Source organism: Salarias fasciatus (assembly GCF_902148845.1).
Source record: "Salarias fasciatus chromosome 7 unlocalized genomic scaffold, fSalaFa1.1 super_scaffold_4, whole genome shotgun sequence".
Lineage (NCBI taxonomy): Eukaryota > Metazoa > Chordata > Actinopteri > Blenniiformes > Blenniidae > Salarias > Salarias fasciatus.
Window position 1 is genome coordinate 20,963,771 of NW_021941229.1, and position 25,692 is coordinate 20,989,462.

At 40.7% G+C, this 25,692-nt stretch overlaps 2 protein-coding genes across 2 annotated transcripts; one reads left to right on the plus strand and one right to left on the minus strand.

Moving 5' to 3' along the window:
* The first annotated feature begins 3,551 nt into the window (after nt 1-3,551).
* LOC115382844 (probable global transcription activator SNF2L2) lies at nt 3,552-9,835 on the plus strand. Its single transcript, XM_030084762.1, has 6 exons — nt 3,552-3,921; nt 5,879-6,114; nt 6,718-6,823; nt 8,386-8,487; nt 8,634-8,778; nt 8,934-9,835. Exons 1-6 carry the CDS (start codon nt 3,826-3,828, stop codon nt 9,065-9,067), a joined length of 819 nt encoding a protein of 272 aa, XP_029940622.1. The 5' UTR covers nt 3,552-3,825; the 3' UTR covers nt 9,068-9,835.
* Nucleotides 9,836-21,502: 11,667 nt separating this feature from the next.
* On the minus strand, nt 21,503-23,032 carry LOC115383465 (neuropeptide FF receptor 2-like). The gene is made up of 3 exons (XM_030085656.1): nt 22,702-23,032; nt 22,507-22,606; nt 21,503-22,397 (listed from the first exon to the last, which is right to left on the minus strand). Exons 1-3 carry the CDS (start codon nt 23,030-23,032, stop codon nt 21,503-21,505), a joined length of 1,326 nt encoding a protein of 441 aa, XP_029941516.1.
* Between the last annotated feature and the right edge of the window lie 2,660 nt (nt 23,033-25,692).

Here is a 25,692-nt window from a genome sequence, read left to right on the forward strand (position 1 = left end):
TTCTCCCTCGGTGAAGCAGTGTTTTTTTTTTTTTTTTTCCTGTCACTGTGCTTTTGTTCTCTGGTGCTGCCCACATGATTTGCATTTTACCTGTTTCCAAGGCTTTTTAAAAGTGGTGCTTGGGTGTGAAAGATAAAAAGCTGCCAACGGAAAAAAGAAAAAAAGGAAAGAAATACGGGAGTATAAAATTATGTTGTCGTTCAGTGCCGCGGGCTGCCGCCGCCCCGCGTGTCACCGCGTCCCATTCCTGCGAGCTTGTGCATGTGTGACTGAGAGCACTCTGAGTCATTTCCCAGCAACAGCAATAAAATACAATGATATACAAGGTCCACCATCAAAATTTGCTGTTGCCATGGTAACAGTCAGCAGTTTTGAGCAAGTGGTTCTTGGGAACATAATTCAGAAATAATATCTGTGTTTCACAGAGGTGAGCTGCTTCAGTCACTTATTCCAGTGCAAACAGCAACATGCCTTTTTACTCATTAGAGGAGATGCAGAGAGAAGCTGGGATCTTTTCTTTTATTTTTTTCTTCCTCTTGCAGGAGTATTTATCACAGAAATCCTAAATGTGGGAACAAATGAGCAATCATCAGTGATCTTGTTGCAATAATTTCAGACATGTTGTCAATGGATGGCCATGCTGCAGCCTGCACACTTCCTCTGTTTACTGTGAAAAAATATTTCAGGTTCATTACCTCCACTTGTCCCTGAATAATTAAGTGGCTCTTCTGAATATTTCAGGTGAGCCAAGTGATGCAACTCATCTTTTCCAACATGTAAAACCAACTGCAACATGCATTTTAGGTGGATGGACAAAGAATTGTTGCAATGGTGACAGAAAGCAAATCAAAGAAATGTAATGTTTTTGTTTTTCCCATTCAGAAAAACAGGCACGAGAAAATTCCTGATATTAAAAGAGAATGTAGGTTCACATTCAGATTAACCAGCTCATTGTCTCCCTCAAGAACATCAAACAAACTGATGAATCCAGTTTAAGGAATCATTTCATCATCATGCAGGGGAAGGTTACAAGTTTGATTTTTCACTGAACTGGAATTAAAATTTGGAACAGATCAATCTGGCACTATAACTTTATTTAAATCAATAAATGAATGTTGCAATCTCACTTTATTAGAGTTTTTAATCTATGTTCCAGCTGTAAGTTTTATAATATAACCCAGTGGGATGATATTAACAACATCTGCAGATTCATGCTCTATATATTACATGATGAGGACTTAAAGCGCCTCCTGGAGCTCATGCTCATTTTGACATGAACTACCGGTATTTTAAAAAATCAGTTACAAAATGTTGTGGCAATACTTAATCTTTTTGAAATTACATGACTTAAATAATAATAATCAATTAAAAAGTCAGTATTTTGTCTCACTGCTCCAGTATATTTGTAAATCTACAAGGATGATAACTGAGTTAATTGACATGTTATATTGAATTGAAATGTTAGAATGATCAAGTAAATGACTCTGGAGGAGGTTAAGAATTGAGATTATGTCAGTGAACCCATCCTCTAGGGGAGGGGTCTGCAACCTTTATGACCAAAAGAGACATTTATGTGACTTTCCGCCAAGTCAAGTTGGTCTGGAGCCACAAAGCACACTTAACCTTTATAATGAGGGGAATGCAGCTCATTGAGTTTCATCTGTAGTTTTGATACACATACAAAAATATATCTTATGATGCATTTATGAAGTTAGGTTTTAAGAGTCGTGAACATTTTATTAAATGTAACCTATTTATGTACTTGACTTTAACCGTTTTTCTCCTATTTTCAAATATTTTTAGTTGACAATTTAGACATTTTTGCTGTTTCAACCATTTTACCTCCTTTTAGGCAGTTTTACATGCTTTTATCCAACCATATTTATGTTTTTCTCTTAAAAACTCTATACATTTAATGTTCTTTTTTAACATTCTATCACTTCTTTCCCCATTTCTTGTGGTTTTAGCTATTTTCCCCAATTTTACTTGTACCTTTTTTTGAATCCCTTTTGAACCGAGAGAGACGAATCATTTTGAATAGTTCTGTGATGTGTAACTATAACAAAAATAAGTTCAATGTTCATTCACGTTTCATATTGTGGAAGCCTCGTAGAGCCACTACAGATCTAGAGGGACAGAAGAGCGAGATGTGGCTCCAGAGCCGCAGGTTGCAGACCCTGCTCTCGGGAGAGGAGAGTCGTTGAATCTGTAACTCTCTAATTCTACATCGCTTCCAGCAGCCTGCACTTGTGAGATCAGCTCATGCCACCTGCATAAGATGTTTATGTTACTTTGGGTCACATGTGAGGTTTTTTTTCTCCCTGTTTTTTTATGCCAAACATGTCAGGTTTAAGGTATGCACTTCTGGCTGATGAGCACAATAAAGTATTTTAGAGTGGGTGTGTCCAGTGATGTGTGATGCCACTGATCTCCTCTCTGATCCAATACTAAATCCATAGTACCACTGCTACAGACACAATGCCAATATCTTGTCCAAGAGCCTAATGAGATCAACCTTGGGAGTAAGCGGTAATTGAAAGAAGGTAAAAAGTTTTTTTCAATTAGTTGTAATCAAAAATTATTTGTTATTGTCATGACCTAATTATGATATATTAATTAATAATGCAGTATTAAACACATGAGGGAGAAGTGTGTTTATCTGTGATGGAAAATGAAATGTTGATTTGGATATTTGAAAAGGATAATTGATCCAAACAGTCATATGCTATGTTCAAAATATTGATATTCCATATCGATTTGCAACATTTGGTTTGGCATTAATGTTTTGGCAGTTCACAGAAGTGGGGGCTATTCCCTTCCTGAGAGGCAATCTGTGGGACTTTAAAGACAAAAAGGACTGGAGCCACTGGTTTAGCCTCTCATTAGGCTTTCAGAGTAAACTCCTCTTTGTGAGCATGAAAACTGCCCCAACCATCTGCTGGAAGATTGACTCAATTGCATGGCATGAATGTGCATCATGATTTGTCCTGTTTCCATTAAATTCCATTTGCAGTAACTCAGCTGCTGCAGTTGCCAAGTTTTCAACACTGTAAAAATAAAGGGGGGACCGTGCGCTTGTATGGAGAACATGCAGTCTGCTTTTGACATGTGTGCCTTGCTGCCATGTGAGGTTGAAGTTGTGCTGTTTTCCAGCAGCATTTTGCACAACATGCTGGAAAAAGAAAAAGTAATTGATTCACAGAAACCAGATGTATTGTGAATGTCAGCCCAAAGTAGGGAAAAAGTCCTCCCCCCCTTGTTTTACTGCAATGGTTATGGCGGAGCAGCTCTCTGTGTTGGTTATTTTTTCCCCCCCTTTGCTTTCTTGGCACAAGAATTAAGTGTAATCTGAGTCAACATTTGATGCATTAATCAGCCTGTTGGAAATCTGAGGCTCGCGCATACTAAACGTGCTCTCACTGTGAACCACTAATGTTCATGCTGGACACTCTTTTTATTTTTTTCAAATTTATTTTTTCCTCCAACATCTCTGCGCAACTAAAAATGCCACGTTTCTCTCCAAAAATGCGGTGCAAAAAAAAAAAAAATTAAAGAAATAAAAAAAAATGGACCCGATAACTTTAACAGCGGGGTAGGAAGAGAGGAAGAAAAAAAAAAAAAAAAACGTCTGGCAACAGTCGATATTAAAAACATGCAGAGGGAGACAAGCTCGGGGCCTTCCAGAGTCAGGAAAAAGACTTCGGAGAGCTGCAGACAGGAGATGGGTATGGCATTTGTATTTTCCCCCAGCCCATTGATTTGTATATGAAAACATAGCGCTTTTATTCTCCCCCCTTCTGGGCTCCGCTTCTGAGTGATCAGCTGATGAAGAGACTAGCAGCTCGCCGCTATGCTGGCTTGCTAATTCTCTCCCCCACAGCTGCAGCCGATCCTGATAGCCAGCCTGCAGATTGCAGTCAGGTAAATATCCTCCTCCATGTCTTTTCTTTCTCCGGATTCAGCCAGGGTACATCGCATGGGAAGAGAGGAAGAGATGGATAAAAAAAAAAAAAAAAAAAAAAAAAAAAAAAAAGAAGTGCGCGCGCGTGTGTCTCTGTGTTTGTATGCGTGTGTGGTGTATGCGCGTGTTTGCGAGGAGCGAGTGTCTGCGAGTTTATTCCTGTCTGTCTGAGAGTGTGTGTGCGCGTGCGTGAGTGTGTGCCATGCATGCGCGCGCGCGTACGTGCCTCTATATATATGTGTGTGTGTGTGTGTGTGTGTGAGAGAGAAACCAGGAAGAGAGGGAGTGTGTAGGTGTGTGTTGTAACAGATGAGAGGGAATCTTTGCCAGATTAGTCAGGGAAGAGGCAGGCTTGTTAGAAGATAGCACAGGCATGGAGCATCACATGCACACACACACGCGCGCGCACACACACACACTGACACCCCTCTTCCACTCACACATGCACAGTCAATCAGGCAGCTCTCAGCTGTGTTATACATCTTTGAGGATTACCCTCTATCCCTCCAGTATTCCGCTGGAACGATTGCAGCCCCTCAGAGAGAGGGAGAGAGCAGCGGGGCTTTCAAAGCCTGCATTTGAGCCCAGCGATGATGAGCGGGATCTCTATTGTTGTCTCTCCAGTGTTGTTGCCTCCTCTCACTCAGTCCTCTGCCATGTCTTTTTGTGTGTGAGTGTGTGTGTGTTGGAAAGTGCAGGCATGCGTTGTGGTTTCCACTGTTATCACCAGTCATATCGTGCTCTCTGTCATAATTCTACATGGTCGTACTGACTGTGTGACTGCTCGCTGCCCCCCCCCTCCCTCCTGAACAATGTGTGCAAAAATATAATATCTCAGCTTTGCTTTGCTCGTCTGTCCTTGAGGAATACATTTTCACAAGTGCATGTGCTCATTATATGATGTGCGACCTGATGTGTGTGATTGATGCGTGGATATTCAGCACGCTTTCTCCATGTCCTCCCTCTCTTCTCCAGCCGGTTTTTGCTGCTGCCGCCGCCGCCGCCGCCGCCACCGCTGCTGCTGTTGTTAGAGCTGCTCCTGCTGCATGCATACTCATGTTTCTGGCCTCTAATTGCCTTTGTGGAAAATACAGTGGTTGCTGCAGATATTGGGGGGGAAGGAAAAAAAAAAAAGGAGCGATGAAATGGGCGAAAATAACTCAGGGTGCAGCAGGCTCCCCCTTGTCGAAACACACCTAAAAATCATGTTTCCCTCTCTCTTTTTTTGTTGTGCACGAATCGCCGCGCAAACCATGGACATATGGCTTAATATTTGTTGGTTTATATGGTTTCAGACTCTGTTTTGGCACAGCAAAGCTTCTTCAAATGTATTCACATTCATTGTGCATTAAAAAAAAAAACAGCATCCCCTTGATAATCGCCTGACATCAAAGCCTCCAGATAAAATAATCTGTCCTAAATTTGCAGAGACAGCACGGCAGTTGGGTCGCTCCAGTCCATGTAAATTCAGAAGCTGTTGTAATAAATAAATAAATCCGGTTTCATTTGAATACAAAAACCATCCCCTATTATTCTGAATACTTGAACCACAGCCAGCACTGCTAATTAGCTGGTGCTGCTTTTATTTAAAGGGCTTCAGTCTTTCGATGTATAGCCTGGTGTCTGAGCTGCTTTCTGTGAAAACATACTCTGTCTTCTACTGTTTTGGTCACATGAAAGTCAGTGGAAGATGCAAAATGTAGGAAAAGGAGAGCAATGACTGGCGCGCTCTCTTCCGTCCCTCCATATTATTGTTGTTGCAAAAAGTACCGTATGACGTGACTTTAAAGAAGCGCAGGGCAAGACGTGTGTTTACGATGTGCGCCGTGCATGCTGTTCATCGCGCCCAGAAGTTTGTTTGGAGTTTGTTGGTTGTTGATTGTCCATTGCTGCCCCCCCCCCCTCCCCTACCGGCAGCCTGAGCCTGCGGGAGTGAACGGTTCCCTGGAGGACATGGAGGAGGACATCAGTCTGAAGAAGCGCAAAGGTGATCATCACGGGGCCAAGGAGCTGCAGGCTGCAGGCCAGGAGACCGGCGAGAAGGTCAAGAGGAAGCGGGGACGCCCGCCGGCCGAGAAGCTGCCCCCAAACCCCCCCGAGCTCACCCGAGTCCTGAACACACTGGTGGACATGGTCATCAACTACAAGGACGGGTGAGCGCTGCCGACACACGTTAACACACAGTTAGTTGCTTCTTTAAAAAGTTGCAAAGGAACTTTGACCAGCAGCAGCAGCTCGGCAACTGCTGAGACAAGTAGCAAGCAATGAGCTGACTTTGTTTCACTTATTTAATAGTAGTAAACAGCTACTTTACTAACTGGTTACTGTAAATTCACAGATTCACTAAGATCAGTGCTGATGAAGAGTTTGAGACTCATTAGATTTGAGATATTAGAAAGTTTTGAGTGAAAAGCAAACATCAGCATTTTGTAATAACCCACTTTTTGAATGTTTTCTTCAATAAACTGATGACAAAGCTGGGATTATAGTTGTAGGGGCCAAACCAGCGATGCTACACCAGGATTACCTAACTGACGTAATGACCGTTGTTGTCTGAGTCCTCAATCTACGATCAAACGTCTTGCTCCTTTATCAGTGTCCACACACTCACAGTCCTACCAACTTTAACGGTCAAAAAAACATTTCCCCATGGATGAATTAATGTACGTTCTGCTTCTACAGGATCCCTAAGAATGAATTGTGAGCTGACAAAATATTTGAGGACTGAGATTCAACATTCGACGCTCTTTTCCCAGGTTGGGGCGGCAGATCAGTAAAGGCTTCGTCCAGCTGCCCTCGAAGAAGGAGGTACCGGAGTACTACGAGCTGATCCGGAAGCCTGTGGACTTCAGGAGGATCAGGGTTGGTGTCATTTCATGCTTCCAACAGCTTTCACTGACATTTTCAACATTATATCACGTCTACAATAAAGTAAAATAGAAATACTTTTGTTTTTGGCATAAAGGGACTAATCAGCATTAAAAAAAAAACCATGTAAAATACCTCTAATGCACAGAAACTTGAAATTATTTTTCAATAATTACAAGTGATTTCCACTGACTCTCCCCAGTGAGTCAGGCTATAATGAGGTGCTTATCCCCAAAAAGGTAACGCAGCACAACACGTTCTGCACCGTCAGCCAAAAACTACATGTTAAACACTGAAACACTTCAGGATTTGGAAAAGCCCGGTTAATTATCATTAATCATTCGTTCATAACGAAGAGGCGAGATGAGTCAGTTTCCACTCGCTCGAAAAAACATTTCTCACACTCTCAGCATGACCAACACATCATCACACCCAAACAATACCAGAGGAAATCTGTCTCCTCGGCCGCTCCGCTTCTTTTGCAAAGGTCAACGCTAGGTCACAAAAGGTCAACACGAGGTCACAGTCTCTTCTTCTGCTGACTGGGATTTCAAGGTCATGAATAAACATATAATGAGCAGCAGCATTTATGACGCTTCGTAGCTACAATTGACAAGAATAAACTTAATATTTCAAGCTCTTCTCGCGTTTGCCGTCGTTTTACCTGTTGTTGACATTTTTAGTGGAAATAAGTGTTTTATCTGTTTAGTTTCTTTAGATGTTTCTTGTAATTTCAGCTGCTTTGCTTGTTCATTTTTTTCTTTTTTGGCCTTTTTTTTAGTGATTGAGGTTATTTTAGTCATTTCAGCTAACTGACTTTGAGGATTTTAGAGGTATTGTTTTTAGCCATTTAGCTTTAGCATTAGTTGTTTGAGCTGTTTTACTTATTTGAACATTTCGCTTGGAGCCATTTCAAGCAATTTTAACCCTTTTCTGTTTTTTTTTCTTTTTCTTTTTACTTTGGTGGTTTTTGCTATTTTAGCTATTGTAGCTGTTTTACCGTTTGAAGCTACTTTCTGTTCTGCTTTATTTACCTTGATGAAGGATGTTCGCCAAATATAGTCTGATGTTCGAACAATTAAAGTAAAAGTGTACCTATAAGCTGCATGATGGCAGAGCTCTTAGCTGATAGAAATAAGGTCATGTAAGGCTGGTGGGGTGTTGCATGTTCTCCCTGTGCACGTGCAAGTTTTCTCTGTTTCAAAACATGCATGTGATTGTGTGAGGTTGTCCGTCTCTCTGTCCTGAAACCAACATATAATGGATAAAATTGTAAAAAAAAAAAAAAAAGAATCACAAACCAAACAAAGCTGTGTCTTTTCAAATGGTTATGGAATAAATGAATTATTAAAAATGAATGATAACCAGCTCTTTGAAGACGAGAAGCACATGTTTCTTTTATTTCAGGTTAAAAAAAAAAAGAAAAAAGTTTTGACCTAGCACTACAAAGCTTTAAAAAAAAAAAAAAAACGGTGTCCTCGTGGTAAAATCAGCTTTTATGAAATTATCAGATAAATTGTTTAATTATGTTTTATTTATGACCTTCTGCTTCACAGGAACGTGTGCGTAATCACAAGTACAGAAGCGTGGGGGATTTGGAAAAGGATATTTTCCTCCTGTGTCACAACGCTCAGACGTACAACCTGGAGGGATCTCAGGTAAACAAGTGCAGCAAGCAGCAGAATTAGTATTCACCTTCTGCTTTTCTATTGTTGTGCTCGTGCGTTAGCGCTTTGTGTGTTGACGCAGCCGCCAATAGCCGGGCGCCGATTATCGCTCTGTCTGTGTTTTGCAATCGCCGCAGATCTACGAGGATTCGATCGTCATTAAGTCTGTTTTTGAGAGCGCGAGACAGCGAATCGTCACCGACGAGGAACAGAAGGAGACGGTTAGCGCCAGTCACAGCGATAATGGCGGCGGAGCTGAAGACCAATTTGTTCCATCAGCAGGTGAGAGCAGGGTAGCAAATGATAGAAGAAGAAAAAAAAAATAAATCAAACTGTACTCATCATATGGAACGTCTCAGTTTTCTGGTTATTCTGTGGTTTCAGCTTCTTAGATGTGACAGTAGACTCAACCTCTCTCTTTTTTTGTTTCCTTCCAGTGAAACCATTACCAGTCCCAATAAATAAGATCACTAAGGAGGAGAGGAGCAGAAATATGATGGCCAAGCGGCTCCACAGTGATTTAGACTCTGATGAGGATCTAGAGGAAAACACCACAAAAGATGAGGGTTGAACTCGGCAGCCTTCCTTTTTTTTTTTTTTTTCTTTTTTTTTTTTTCCTTTTTTTTTTTTTGTTCTCCTTGTCCATGTCTATTCTCCACCACATCCCTTTTCATTTTCTTCCCTTTATTTTCCATGAAGAAAGGGTCTTTTGAAAATAAAAGGAGGAAGGTCCATTCAAAGAGAGGCACTTATGGAACAATGCGTATTTTCCCTCTCGATGACTCACGCCACTCAAACACATAGTGCAGTTCCTTTCATTTCGCTGGTCTTTTACAATCAATATGATTTATCTGCTTTAAGTCCCCGTGATCGCTACCGCAGATATTATGTAAGAGACCAGCTCCACTGACTGTTTTTAAAAAAATCAATATATTTGATTGTATAAAATGCCTTCATATGTCTTTGGAGCATGATATGTATCTCTCTCTCCTGAAGCCGGCTCCCTCCTCTGTGGGGAGCGGCCGCCGATGAAAGTCAATGTGTTCGCAGACACGAAGCACACCGAAAGGACTTTTTCCAAGGAATTGTGGACAAACGGACTCTTGTAAATTTGTTTAAAAATATCCGAATGTGCTTTTAGAGATGACACATCTTTGATATAAAAAAAAAAAGAAAAAAGTCACATCCCAGTAGAGGTACGAAGAACCGTTCTGATCGTCTGCCTTTTGTCTGTTTCTGATACTTGATGGGTTAAGTTGGGGTCGAACCAAGGGTACTAAAGTTGAACATTTGTATCCCTTGTGCTACAGTATATTCACTTATTGTACAGTTTGTGTGAAAAAGTAACTAAACTTCTTTTTCCTCTGCTCTCCTAGTTGTTGGGGGAGGATGGAAGACATCATTGTTAAAGACAATCCCTGGAAACATGTATCACTTAAACAACTTGAGAAATAAATTTTACCAAAACTCTCATCTGGTTGGAGATTATTTGCATCGTTACAGATATAAATGGTTTTTATTGGAGCACATACTGAAACCGTATTGGGTTACTTTAATTATCCTTTGCCTGTTGTCTGTTCTCTTGTGGAGTCGCCACATCGGCCTCCGATCAATGATCATCGACCGACAGCAGTCACATTTCTTATGGGTCAATAGTGATGTGGGAGCTTGTTAATCAGGGTCTAAAACAGTCAGGTCTGGCCATCATGTATTGTGATCCACATATTTGTGGACTACTGAAACTCCATGTGAACTGTATTTATATTGATGTACCAATAGATGGCGCCAGAGAACTCCTACTGGTGGTTTCTGTGAATCAGAATTTACTGCAAGCCTTTGTGGCATAATGTCCTGTCAGCTCATGGACGTCTTTGTTTCTTCATCATTACCTTTTGAGATCCAAAATAGTAATTAAAATGTAGTGTAATTTGTAGAAGCACTCTAACACAACAGCTACTTTCATAAAACTGCATATTCAATCTGAACTCAATCAAAAACAAGTTTCTCTGTGACAGAAGTACAAAAAAAAAAACACACTCAATAAGCATCATCCTCAGAACCAGTAGATCCACTTCTTCCACTGACTAACAATGACTCATGTGCTTTCCCTTCCTTTTGCAGCGCCAACTGCACAAGAGGGAGAGCTCTGAGGATTTGTTCAACAAAAGCCCAAGGCTAGAGGGAATCCAAAAACAAGCAGGGGTCAAAAGCACACGAGTAAACACGAAGAACTCCAGAGAATAACACGAGCGGCTGGAGGACCGACGGAGCACGAGCAATCAAGATGCAAGAGAAGAGAGGGTTTTAAATAGGGAGCTCACAGGTGACGATGAGCACACGGGGAAAGACCATGGGATAACAGGACTCGACGGAGGAGGGAGACACACGTATGCACATGAGTACACCAATGAAAGTGGAAAAGTGTTAAAAAGTACCAATAACGGTGAAAAGCGTCAATAAAGTACCAGTAATGGTGAAAAATTGTCAATAAGGGCAAGTAAGAGGGAGAGAGACAGAGGCAGGAATCTTTGACTCACCAAGTGTTTTACACAATTGTGTAAAAATCATAGATAAAGCAGTTCAGCCTAAACGTCAGCTGTTTACCAGCAGTATCAGCTCCCTGTAAAATTATACAAAATGTTTCAGTTTAGTGAAAACTGTCAGTTTTTACCCTTTAAGTGATCATACTTGATGACTTCCAAATGTTGTCTTTTGGAAATCACATATAAAAGTATTGGACACAGTAGTTCACAGAAAATGAAAACTGGAGTATAAAACCATTTTCTTCAATTCAGAGAGAAATTCATCTAATTTCACGAAAGCTGAACATGATTTTGTTTTTTCAAGTTTTTCATGAGTGTCTGAATTATTGTAAAATATTGAATCCAATTAGCTACTAAGTAGCTTTAGAGGAAACAGGATCTTATCCATACTAGAAATATTAATATCTTCCAATATACACTCAACAGCCACTTTATTAGATACACCTCTCTAGTCTGAGTTGGACCCCCTTTTGCCTTCAGAACTGCCTTAATCCTTCGTGGCATAGATTCAACAAGGTACTGGAAACATTCGTCAGAGAGTTTGGTCCATATTGACAGGATAGCATCATGCAGTTGCTGCAGATTTGTCGGCTGCACATCCATGATGCGAATCTCCCATTCCACCACTTCCCAAAGGTGCTCTATGGGATTGAGATCTGGTGACTGTGGAGGCCATTTGAGTACAGTGAACTCATTGTACCAGTCTGAGATGATCCGAGCTTTATGACATAGTGCATTGTCCTGCTGGAAGTAGCAATGAGAAGATGGGTCCACTGTGGTCATAAAATGATGGACATGGTCAGCAACAATACTCAGGTGGGCTGTGGTGTTACAACAATGCTCAATTGCTACTAAGGGGCCCAAAGAGTGCCAGGAAAATATCCCCCACGCCGTTACACCACCACCACCAGCCTGAACCGTTGATGCAAGGCAGGATGGATCCATGCTTTCATGTTGACGCAAAATTCTGACCCTACCATCCGAATGTTGCTTTTTCGGCCCATTCTCTGTAAACCCTAGAGATGGTTGTGCGTGAAAATCCCAGTAGATCAGCAGTTTCTGAAATACTCACGTTCAAAGTCACTTAAATCACCTTTCTTCCCCATTCTGATGCTGGGTTTGAACTATTGAGTTGCTGCCACGTGATTGGCTGATTTGAAATTTGCGTTAACGAGCAGTTGGACAGGTTTGCCTAATAAAGTGGCCCATGAGTGTATTTCTAGCTCAGTGATGAATATGCATTTATTTGTAGCATTGTCTAAGAGGCCTTACTAAGCACAGACAAGAGGGTTTGTTTGACTAATTTTCCAGAAATAAATGAAAACCAGCATTTCCAAAAATCTTGAACATTCAAATCGTTATCAAAATTTTATGGCAAAAATTGACAGAAATTATCCAAAGCATAAGACAGTAATGCTTGTTTTTTTTTTAAATCGTAAGTGAACCCTGTTAGACTGTTGTTCATATTTCTGAAAATTAAAACAACAAGACACTTATTCCAATAGGTGAACAGTTATTTACCAGTTACCAAAAATTCAACGTGGGAGAACAAATTGTGTATTGTTATGTTGTTAATCTCTGTTATTAGGACTGTTGGGAACATTTTACTCGAAGCACCCGGTATAACACATTATAAGCAGTTATAAACACTCATAAATGATGACAATGCTTTATAACCCACTATGCAGCATAGGGTTAGGGTTAGGGTTAGGTCCTGGCATTGTGATCATTTATGAGTGTTTATAACTATAGCTACACGTGCTATAATGGCATTATAATGCTTTATAAATGTATAATTATAATTATAATGTGTTATACCGGGTGCTTCAAGTAAAGTGTTACTGGACTGTCTTAATAATGTGCTCAAAGCTGAATGAGCTGTCAGCACAGTGTGGCTCAGTCAAACAACTGATTGATCTGAAGCTGCATCACTTAAGCTAAAAGGTTTTGTACTCAAATGAGCCTGTGTGAGTATATAATTATGAATATCTGGTATTATTTATTCAAGGGATACAACTCCACATACACCAACAATATTTTTTTAACTGCATCTGGGTTAAAAATCCACATATACACACACATTGAGGACATGAAAACTTGACACCAATGTGCAATAAATAATAAGAAAAAGAAAACAGTTCACAGCACATGCTACTAGAAGAAGTACTGGAGTTAAATCTGAGCTGCACAACTGTGCTAATTTAGTTTAACTCACCTTTAATGTGTGTTCAATTTTCTTTAAATGTATAATAATGTGTTGATCAGGTGTGTTTGGAAAAGAAAAATGTCTGAACCACAGAAAATTGAATCTCTGGGACTCTGTTAGGGAAATATTTAATGACAAAAAATGAAATCTGTTTAGTTAGTTTGGTCGAATAATAGTCAGATAAGAGAATGAGAGTGAAAACCAAACCAATCAATCGATTACACCACTAAGAGATGTTCCTCCACATATATTGAAGGAAAAAGCGGCACATCGATGTTTACAGATTAACCAGCAGCTAAAAGGCCTTTCTTCTTACAGTAAATCACTCTGGGAAATGAAGTGGCACGAATATCGTCTTAATGAAAACCTCACATAAAATGACACGTAAAACCTAATGGAGGTTCGTGGATGGAGATATTACAGAAGATAGGAACACTAATGGGTTTTGGAGATTAGCGGTCCACAAGGTGACAGTAATCTGTTGGGAAGACAATCCATTTTCTCCGTCTCCCCCCTCGTCGGATGTGGGCCTCGTGGATCTGTTGTCTGCTCCACATTCATCATCAAACTCACTAATTAACGACAGCTAATTATGTTTGCTATCATTTCTCCATCACTGCTGGGAATCTGTCAGCACCAGCATTTATCTATATTCTTTAAATTTGTCTGTATTATTATTATTATTATTATTATTATTATTATTATTATTATTTTGTTTTGTTTTTTTCCTCATGCTTCTCAAGTGATGTGAAACTGGTGAAGAATTATTTAGGTTTTTTTTTTTTTTTTAATTGCATTGTTCAGATAAATTGTAGGAGGAATAAATGAATAATTAAAATTATATAAAATGGTTCAAAAAGAGAAATCTCTCCATCTTTGCCAGACTCCCTCCACGGTGGTCTGGAGTGGGTGGCAGAACTTCCCACCTGGGGTTAAAAACATGAGTCACTCAGAAAACAAACAAATAATCAGTAACACAACCAATGTACTTTTTCCATTATTCTTGTACAGCATCCCCATTGCTCCAAAAATTACATGTATGTATGTATACTTATGTGCATGAAAATGTATTCATTTTTTTTTCAATCTTCATTTGTACTTTCTTGGAACAAAGATATATGCATTTATCATCTAATGCATATGTTCTGTACTTTCTATGACTATTATTTCTCTGTTAAAAGAAAACAAACAACATATATATATAAACATTTTTTTGTCCATCACTATTTACTCCAATTATTTCCACACCGAGTTTCCAAGCTACTGCCTCAGACTTGCAAACCGCTAACAAGCTGGTTCAAATGTGATCTTAGATAAAAGATTCTGAAGATAAAAAGATAAAATTCTGTAATTGCGCAGAGATAAATATAGGGTTTGTAGAAAAGAAATGCATTATTAAAGAAATGGGAAAAACAGTACAGAATACAGTAGCCAGAACAATAATGACATGCATGTAAAAGTCATTAATTTCATTTCTGCCTCTCCATCTGTTTGTGTTACTGCTCTTAGCTTCTGAGCTCATATATTGTTCTACCGTATGTATAACCTACGTTTTGAACCCTGCTGAGCCCAGCAGTGCTGTGGGCTGTGACTGATCACGACGTGAGGTTGAGAATTTACATTGTGAATTCTATTAATATTTAATTTTCACAAGTGGAGAAACTGGGAACTTTTGCACTTGTAGATGTACCGTTTGAGAATAAATGATTAAACTTCTTCTTACTGAAATACACTGAAGCTTATACAGTCAGGCAGTAGTGACCTTGGGGTTTGAGAAGCAAATGTGGGTTTGAAGGTTCAAATCCCACACCTGACAGGTCACCACTGCTCAAGGCTCTTGACCCAGAGTGATGCACAGCAGCAGCCCTCTGCTCACTTGGGATTAAATGCAGAGAACAACTGCTTCTGTATGTACACACAGAATGCATTTATTTTTCATATTAATTAATTAAATATAATATAGATTCAAACTGTACTCTAAATTTTTGCCTGAAAAAAAAAATTGAGACGTTTTTCCATGTATCTCTGAGTTGAAATAGTTTTGCCACATCTGTTTAACTTGGAAAATGAATTGATCCCATTGACGGAAATGACTATTTCTCAGCAACAAAGCATTCTAAGAAAATCCACAACTTCATATTATGTAAACATAATACACAAAAAATGTAATCATCTTTACAAATTATAGGGGACAAATTAAAGATACAGTAAGTAAGAAATTTGCGATTGACATTGGTGAGAGATATTTATATTATCTACTCAATCTGCTGTGTAACTGTGCTGCTGTAGTGAGGAGCAGTGTGCATGGCATGCCATGCACAATATTTTTTCAAGAGTTCAGAGGTCTTTCATTCCTCAGTGACAGAAGGTAACATGCAGTCTCCAATAAATCCTCCATACAGGCTGAAGATATTACTGCCTCCATCAGATGTTCCTGAGTTCAGCCTGGTGAGGCTGTGGTTCTCAGCAGCAGGTTACTGACAGGTGAGCAGGCTAATAAAACGTCAGCTTCACTGTGAGTTCAGGTGTGTTTCATACCTGTAGATGTTTCTTCAGGTTTGATGATGAGTCCCTGGATGTTGAGAGCATTTCGCAGCTGGGAGGCAGAATTTACATTCTACAGAGAAGTTCTGGGCCTCATCACAAAATGATGTCCAAGTTTCCAGCCAAAGAATGAGCTTCTCTCCCTGGGAGCAGCCATGACTCCAGCAGCAGGTGGTAAAATCCATGGAAATGCGGGTTGTTTAATTCACAATATACATGTAACATTTTTTTATTTATAACATATAACAGTGGAGGCTGCTCCAAGATAGCGGCCGATGCCTTGTCTATCATTTATATATGTACGGCGTCTGCTGTTTATAGGTCTATGTTGGTGTCGCGTTTTGTGCCGTAAAGTGTGTAAAGTTTCACAATGTCGGCGTGTACGTCTGATTTTAAAAAGTAATCCCGCTCAGTAATCCGTGTTTTTATCAGATATACCCAGAGGCTGAGCATGGGTCTCAGTACAGAGGGGGCGGAGCATGGGCCCTTCATTCAAACAATCCGTCATCCTACCATCAAACAACACACTAATGCTCACTTTTATTGAGCCAAGCAAACCTATATGCCTCAGAAAGCAGAATAAAGTCACAAACCAGTTCACAAACTTGTTCTGAAGAACAAATACACATATGCACGCACACACACGCACACACACTTACATGCAAATGCAGCCTGACAGCTGTCACTCAGAGCGTCGCTGTCCATGGTGCTGAAAGCTCAGATGAAAAGTCACGGGCAACATCTGTACCATCTTTGATACAGCTTAAATATAAAATGAACACAGCTGGTCTAAAATTAAACAATCTATTCAGATAGATATAGACACAGCTATCTATAGCTTTTGGAATTCACGTATATTAGAAAAAATAGACTCAGCGTTCTCTTATAGTTGAAAACAACACAAGACACATTCAAATAGGCAGGTGTTTAAGACCACGGCATTCTGATAAAGATAATATTTTTGAAGGTTTCACTGACTCACCAGTGGCTCCGATGTTAGGTTTTGGGTAGTACCGCTAGCGGCTAGCATAGTGTTTAGCATGCTGCTTAACTTCTACTAAAGACTTCCGATCAAGTGCAAAAAAAAAAAAAAAACTCGTTAATGCCGCACAGCCAATCAGCGCTGGCTTACAGCTCTGATGCATTCATGGACTGTCGAAATGTAAGAATTGGCAAATTGAAGCCGACACTCATATGCATATACCTTCTGGCACACACAGCACATTTTATTATAATAATTTATTTCCCATTAAATGTGAACACGTCACCTTGTGGGCCCTGGGGCAACCGTCTACTTGCCCCCGCTCTGGCTCCGCTACAGGATATACCTGTAAGGAGATTACATATTTTTCATGTACTGTAACGGATTAGTTACATTTTTGTATCCTAACGCTGTTACATGTAATCCGTTACTGACCAACCCTGCATACGAGCCAAAGCTACTTTTGAAAAATTTGTCACATTTTTGTCTCAAATCCATTAATGAGGATGTTTGATTGATCTAAACTGGTTTACCTGAGAATATGTTGTGATCTTAAGCTATATGAGGACATCAGTCTTCTATATCCAGACGCACAGGGCAAACAGAGAGAGTTAAAAGTGACAATTCCAACAAGATGTGTCCAACTGCTGAGGCCGAGATGACCTGAATAAGTAGCAAAGAATTGGAAAGATTACCCTCAAGGAACATGATATAAAGAGGTGATTGAGTGATTCTTGTTGAAATGATGGACAGTGTGAGACGACAGGTGGCCTTGAAATAAGTGTGTTTAGACTGAAAATGATGAGATCTGCTGGTATCATGAAATTTCAGCTGCTTGTTCAGTAAGTAGATTTTGCAAGAGGTCTGTGTGAGGGCGTATCACATCACGTTATCTGGAAATCAAGGTTCCATCGTGGTATATGCTTCCCATTTTCGTCTTTTTTTAACTAAACAATAACAATTACCATAAAAAAGAAAAAAAGTTGTGACCCTGGTTATTATGCTGATTTTAATCTCAATAAAGAGGCATGAAAGAAAAACAAGTTTCCTCTGATCTATGACGTGATTGTATCCTCAGATTTCTGTTCAGGTTTCTTCTTGGAGGCAATCACAGTTACCATCAACAGCCTTTTTATTATGAGGTACCATTATGTACAAAGGGAGACATGATGGGGTTCAGGGACTTTCTTGAATAAACAGCCCATTGTATCATTATGAAAACCAACAAAATTGAAAAACAGGTAAAAGAGTCCCAAAATCATGTATTTGTGGCTGCATGGCAGTGTAGTGGTTAGCACTGTGTCTTCAAAGTGAAAATATATCTATTTGATTAAGAGTGAGAGTCTTTTTATTTGGAATTTGCATGTTGTTGCCTCGCTCAGGAAACCTTAACGTCAGATAATTTAATTTAAATAAAGTCTGAGCTGTCAGCTTTCACATAATATGAGTGTATTTAATGTTAATTTTGCATTCTCATGCCATAATGGAGGGGCAGTGGTGAGCAACAGGGCTCTGTTCTTGAACTCTTTCGCTTAATCCTTTTGGCAAGATCTTCTGCAAATTCCCATTGTCCTTCCTCACCTCCTGCCTCATGGAAATAAAACACTCGCTCATTTTAAGCTTTCTAAAAGTAAAGAAAACTCCATACCCTTGCAGGACAGCGGTGCTCAGAGCCACAAAAAACTCAGAGCAGTCATGAAAATCACCAAATTGTTTGATGATAATGTTAACTCACCTCATTTATTATATGGAAACAATAAAAACAGACCAAAGCAGCAGATTAGAATTGCATGGTTCATATTACAAACATAATATAGACACGGACAGAGAAAAACTTCCCAGCGATTACAGAGCAGTTCCACCAACATCCATCCAGTGACTGAGAAAAACAGTCGGTGGGATCTTAATGTGCAGATAAGCCGCAAACCAAATAAAAAAGAGCATCAGAAAAATAAAGCCATCACATACACACTGTGCACACTGTATATACGCTTCATGGCCCTGTAAATGAGGTATTCTTCTTCTTCCTCCTATCCCTGAGGCTGGTCATTCCACTGCTCTTGATTATGTTTTGAAAATCTCTTTTATAACCATCGCCCATGCAAAATTTGTCGATATGTGCAGCGATTCAAAGAATTTATGGTTGGAGAGTTCACAAAAAACACTGGTCAGATGAATCTTGCACAAGTACGACAGTGGCATATAGAAAGAAAGACAACAAGGTGCACGACGCAGCCTCATCACTTCTGCACATTTTAACACACAGGATTATGAATAATATCAACAGGCAACCTGAATCTGCTGAATCAATAAACATCCATGTGAAAGTTGTGCAAATCTTTTTTTTTTTTTTTGTTTCTGTGTTTACATCCACTTTTGCTTTGTGTCCACAAAGTAACTATTTAAACTATTTAAGTGGCAGAAGGCAAATAAAAAGTTAAACTATTGGATTTTACTGTCACAGTCTGCATTCACACTGGCTTCCTTCAACATATTGTCAAACAAAAATATGTACAAAATCTGGCCAAACATATGCAACATACACAATAATAAGACCGAATGCACTTTTAAGTGGCTTTACAGTAACATCGCAACTTCTGGCATCCACAGGCAAGTAACCGATTACATTATTTGTTATTATTCCAAACATTTTAGCAAGTTTGTTTCCTGTTACTTTTGTTGTACATGGAAAGTTATCGAGAGCTACAGTGCTTCTCTCTCTTCCAGTCCAACTTAAAGAAAAAAGGAACATCCTGATAATAGAGCATCTTCCTCTGCAGATCTGATGTGATCAGAGCCACACAGAGCAGACAGCTTGGCTATTGTGTCACAGCAACACCACAGTAATACAGCTCTGAGCACAGCTACAGCACAAAGATGAAGATCTGCGTCACATCCTCTATTTACTCTGTTTGTTTGAATTAAGTCAACTTCAACTGCGCAATAGTTTGTTTGCTGTTTATCTTGGGGGGGTAGAAAAGCATGAGCACAAGACTGAAAAACACACCTCCATTGCACTATTAAAGGTTAAAACTTCAAGCTTTTACTAATGAGAGCCATATACACAAAAATATACCGAGGCCATTCAACAAAGAGGAATTTTTACAAATCACAGAAGTTTCCTGACTCCAACACACCTGACCGGATCGTCACCAGACTCCTGCAGAGCTTGATGGCTGATTAATTGATTTGAATCAGTTGTGTAGGAGCAGGCAGAGTAGAGGAGTTCTCAGATCAGAACAATTGTCTATCTGTTTCTGTGTTTGATCAAGTTCTAATCTGAGTATAACTCACTTCAGCTCCTTTAATGTGCCTCCTTTAATGTTTAAGACCACATTATTCAAACGCATCTGCGCTCTCTCCCATTACGATACTGTAAATCTCTCTGACCTGCTTTCAGTCGAGGCCCCACTTGTTCGACCCTGCTCCTGATTGTAATTGTAACCTTCTCTTTGATGGAGTTTTAAGAGTTCAGATCACACAGCGCTGTCTGAGAGGCAGAGAAAGACGAGTATATGATCTCCGCCTGAATTTCTCTTCCCATATTAATGAACGTTACGGCCGTCAGTGCCAGCTGTCTGCAGGCGGGAGGCGAGCAGTTTGACTGGAGGAGCGCTTGCACTTCAACCTTGAAGGGTGGGGTGGAGGTGGTGAGGCTGGGGGTTGCTGCTCTCATGCTTTTGATGCACAGAGATATGAGCTTTCGCGTCTACTTGAACATTAAAGACGAAAGCGCACCGATGTTCAGCAACACGTTAGACATAATCTGTAACACTGATCAATGTGAATTTTCAGAGGATTTCACCAGAATTACATCAACTGAAAAGAGAATATCTAATCTACATTTAGGTTTACAATGAAAAATAACAAATAATCATTTATTGTCATAGTGCACACATTATTTCCATATAATAATAATTATAACAATAGCAGTAAAAATCATACCTTTCTTATCCAGCAGTCTTTATAAATATTCTTATTTTCGAGGTGACTCTGATGTTCCTGAAGCTCTTTGTGATTTGTGCTAACCTGACATCTTCCTATGTATATATGTGAAAGTCACATTAAATCTGCTCAACTTTAGACTCGTATACGCGTGAAAAAACATAAAAACACTTAAGTTTTATGTTCTAGACTGTATTTTTGCATTCTAATGCTTCACTAACATATCACCTTTTTCAGAGTTTTGCCACAAATCTTTTGCATGTCTGTCTTATTTGTCTGCACCGCTTGAACAAATGTAAGGACCATTAATGAGTCATGACACAGAGACTTGTCAGCGCGTTACAATGTTTCCGATGTTATGGCAGAAGCGGTCACCAGGCGTTATCCTCTCGGATTTGGTTTGGCTGTGCTGTAAACATGCACGCCAGTCAGTGATCTTTTGAATTCCTGACAAAGGGAAGGGGGATGGGGATTTCTGTAATGACCGCTGTTACCATCGTTACCAGTCCAGACATTACCAACTAATTCATTGTGATTTTAACAACATGAATAATACGAATACCAAAGGCATTTTTCTCTCACTGAACGTCTATTTGCATTTTTACTGAATATTTTACATCAAGGTCTTCCTGTTGTTTACATTCCTCTCTATTTACACCACAGAAAAATATTTTAACGCATCCAGGTACATTCAATAGTTTCATCACCAGGTATTTCTGAGGCATTTTTATGGTCCTTTAGATTTCTAGGCTATATGCTACCGCACAATGCAAATTCTCAAAATGTCTAAATGTGTGACACCTTCTCCAAGTTCTCCAAGGCCAGACCCTGTTCCTTGACGTCGTGTTTGCGATCCGAGCGTTCCCCCTCCTGACACAAGCACAGGCCGTTTCTCTCTGGTGGCGATCTGAGGCGGGAGTCGGATCCGCCGAGGGGGACGGGCTGGACCGGGAGCACGGCGTTCCCCCTGATCCGATGGGAGTAGCTCCTCTGCTGCACGATGTCGGCGGAGCACAGCTGGAACTTGAACGCCGCCTGGAAGCCCCTGCGGAAGTTCTCGTTGAAGAACCCGTAGATGATGGGGTTGACGCTGCTGTTGAAGAAGGCCAGCCAGTGGGCGAAGGGGTAAACGTAGATGTTGATGACCCGGTACTGGTGCTCTGTGAGGCTGGCGTAGTCGCTCAGCATCATCAGCGTCCACAGAGGCAGCCAGGACAGGATGAAGAGCAGAGCCACGACCAGCAGCATCATGATCACGCGCTTCTTCTTCCGTGAAATGGTGTGACGACTCTCCATGCTCAGCTTGTTTTTCTCGCTGCCATCCCTGGAACCGCTTCGGCTTCCCCTCGATGGAGGAATCGGGGTCTTGAAGAGCGTGGCGCCAATGCGCGCATACATGATGACAATAAGGCTGAGAGGAGCCAGGTAAATGTTGGTGAAGAGGACGGTGGTGTAGATTTTTCTCATTTCCTGATTGGGCCAGTTTTCCCGGCACCAGTAGAAAGGCCGGGTCTCGTTGTTGCGGCCCAGGACGATTCTCACTCTCTGCTCCTTGGTGACTTGGAGCATGACCCCCGAGGGACACATGATGGACACGGCCAAGACCCATATGATAATAATGATCAGTTTTGAGGTAGCGATGGTCAGCTTCTGCTTGAAAGGGTAGACGATGCAGCGAAACCTAACATGGAGGAGGGGAGTGACAGAAAACGCAAGAAGAAGACTCAATGTTTGGGAAGAGGTGGCACAAGTGGCCACAAAAAAAACCTATGATGGGATTCAATTCTCACCTGTCAACAGCTATTGCCACTAAAGTGAACACGGACGCTGACACCGATATTCCCTGCACCATTCCACTTAGCTTACAGAGGACACTCCCGAATGGCCATCCTGCAAAAGAAGAAAACATTCCCAATGAATACAACAAATTCTGAAATAAGCAGAGTCTAGTGGTATAAACCAGTCAGAACACGTGACGCCTTCACCTGTTATGATGTTATCCACCAGTGTTGTCGGCATGCAGAAGATGCCAACCAGCAGGTCGCTGATGGCGAGGTTGAGGATGAAGAGGTTGGTGACGGTGCGCATGTTTTTGCTGCGCAGCACGATGAAACACACCACGCCATTGCCCACCATGCAAACGAGGAAAATGAGGAGGTAGGAGACGGTGAAGACGGCAGCGACGGGGGGCTTGTGGAGGTAGAAATCAACGTAGGTGACGTTCTGGTGGGTCATCAAAGGATTTTCCTCCAGTCTGGAAGAGTTGGGAGAATCCAAGTCTCCCCAAGTGGCGTTGAGACCGATTTTCTCTGTCATGGTGATTTGTGACTGTAAGAGAGATGGAGGAACATAAACAGTTAGCACTACAATACGTGCCAGGCTTCTCCAATCTGGGTCTTTGTGACCTCGTTACCAAGCTTGTTTTATCATATCCCCTGAGTCCAGCACGAGAGATTCAAAGGAATAAATGAGTAATTAAAGTCCGCAGAAGCCTGTTAATGACCCGCTCATTTGAATCAGAGGCGTTTGAACAGTGCGACATCTAAGCAATGCAGGGGAACGAGTCCACAGAACCAAAATCAGAAGGTGATGATAAATGGATAAGGGACATCAATACATGTGGTCTGAGTTAAAAAAAATCCAATATTCTGCAGTAACAGGTCACCATCTCAGAGCGTCTGAACTGCAGGACTGGATTACACTCTTGGAGATGAGAATAAAACAATAGAAGAAAATTAAACAATCGAATCTTCTCAATCTGATTATCATTAGTGCTGGTTCAGTATGTTTGCTAATAAAGCCAATATAACCAAAGCGATCATTGCAAGAGCAGTGGAAGAAGATCTGCTGGATGGCTGATTGGTTCAGTTGGTCATACTCATGCAAATGTTGCACTCTGTAAAGACACAAAGTTGTTATTCAGGTTTCACTAATGGCTCAGAAATGGTCTTCCTGAGGTTTTCCACTATATTATTGTGAAGTCTTCTGTGGGACTATTAGTAAATGTTATTTTTGTGCCTTATGACTTACCCCAGCTTATCAATGAAGTGTTTACTGTCAATTCTAATTTCTGTCTTCAAAGAATAGAAATTGTTCTCAGTGATATTGAGAAATAAAAGTATGTCAGGATCACTCAGTGATAAATATTCAAATAATAATGTGGTGTGAATCAATAATTTGTGTTTTAATAAGTTATCACATACAAAATCATGGAAGCCATTGCTCTCTTGATTCCATAATATACATATAAAAAAAATTGGAAACTCTGACTGTTAATTAGTTGCATTTACATTTTTATTAGAAATGTTGAAACTGCCTTTGATGGACTGTTCTTTCTTTCTTCCCATGAAATTAGCCTCTTCACTTTTGCTCTACTTCTCTTGTAATAATTTTAATGAATTTCTATTAAGTATAAAAAGGTCAAACAGCTTTGTCTCCCTGTGGTGCAAGAGATTGAATCAATACACTTAATTTTTTTTCTCAAAACTTCCCACAATGCCTCAGTGAAAAGTGAAGGAAAGTCTAACTCTTTTTCTTTGTTTTATGCATTAAATAATGAATCTTACAGAAAGTAAGAGCTTTAGGACACACAATCTAGAATGAGTCCAACTATCCCAAATAACGTTGAACTAAACGCTCTTACCTCAAGAGAAAAGGGTATCTCGGCTCAATTCCTCTCTTCTTTGCTTACAGATTCAGTATATCCATTTCACAGGAAAAAAAACAAAATTCCATCCATTCAGTGCAAAATGCTGCTCTTTCCTGAGCGAGACCCCGTGCATGCACTCAGTGCGCCTGGCAGGCAGACACTGCTGGAGCGCTCACAGCTGACGGGGGAGAAGAGGTGATGAGATTCACTTGGAAGAGAACATGTGCGAGGTTTGTGCAGGGGCTGGGAGAAATGAACGCAGACACAGAAGGGCTCGCTGGCTGACTCTCGCAGGTCTGGCTTGTAGGAGGGCAGCCTTCAACCTCCAGCTGAGGCGTTTTGTTTTGCTCAGGTCCCAGACAGGTGCTTTAACGATCATAATTTACCTATTTTCTGATTGAACCGTGACAGTTTTTTTTTTTTTTTGTGCTGCAGTGAGCTGGAGACGACGAAAGTTAAATCTCCGACTAAAACATGATATTTCTTAAATAATTATTTCTTCTATTGGACAGAAAATGGTAGAATGAACAAACATCTTCTGTAGAAAAGGCATTCTAGTGACTAAACGACTGACTCAGTCGCAGTTTTTGGGTTTAACCAAGTTCCATTTCGCTTCCATATAGACTTTCACATATTTTATCAATTTCCTCTAACTCATCCTTAAGTGCATGTGCCAGTAGAGGGTTGCTGGAGCACGGCGCTCAGGGAGCTGGGTCAAGGTCTTTGCTCGTGGGTCTGAAGTCAACAGTGGGATTTGAATCTGATGTAAAGGAATGGGCTCTAACAGATGCTCGCCTGCAGTGGACATCTGGCCTTGGCGCTGGTCGGAGCTGGAGGCAGCTGGCCTTCGGCTGGACCTTGATCCTCGGTCTTCATCATGGGAGGAACATCTCTGGCCTGTCTTTATGCGGCACTCATTCTGGATCAGGAAGCAAATTTCACAGAACCAGTGAGACATAAACAACATGCCCGTGACGCCACTGCCGACAAAAAAAAACAAAAAACAAAAAAAAAAACACAGCATCTGGAAAATTAGAGCCGGCAGAACTGACTGACCTTCACATTGAGGGTCAGACCTTCAGAAGAAGGCCCGAGGCCACGGATGAGGGGGATCGTCGAGGCAGAGGCAGCAGCGGGAGACGTGAGCATCCAGGAGAAGAGAAGAGGGGGTGGTGAAGGTGACTGCTGATCTGTCTTTGACAACCACAGCCATTGGGCACATGACCACCTCCATTAGAAAGCACTACAGGGAGATTTGACTTCCATCCACAGAGTTCAGTTGATGAAAAAACCGAACCCTCTTTTTGTTTTTTGGCTCCAGATTTAA

What these genes read in the sequence shown, in the direction of transcription:
- LOC115382844 (XM_030084762.1), top strand. Translation starts at nt 3,826, where the DNA reads ATGAAGAGACTAGCAGCTCGCCGCTATGCTGGCTTGCTAATTCTCTCC. An exon ending in AGCCTGCAGATTGCAGTCAG is followed by an intron (nt 3,922 to 5,878) that starts GTAAATATCCTC and finishes CCCTACCGGCAG; the next exon opens with CCTGAGCCTGCGGGAGTGAA. An exon ending in ACAACCTGGAGGGATCTCAG is followed by an intron (nt 8,488 to 8,633) that starts GTAAACAAGTGC and finishes CAATCGCCGCAG; the next exon opens with ATCTACGAGGATTCGATCGT.
- LOC115383465 (XM_030085656.1), bottom strand. Translation starts at nt 23,032, where the DNA reads ATGACAGAGAAAATCGGTCTCAACGCCACTTGGGGAGACTTGGATTCT. An exon ending in GGTGGATAACATCATAACAG is followed by an intron (nt 22,607 to 22,701) that starts GTGAAGGCGTCA and finishes CTTCTTTTGCAG; the next exon opens with GATGGCCATTCGGGAGTGTC. An exon ending in GTGGCAATAGCTGTTGACAG is followed by an intron (nt 22,398 to 22,506) that starts GTGAGAATTGAA and finishes CCTCCATGTTAG; the next exon opens with GTTTCGCTGCATCGTCTACC.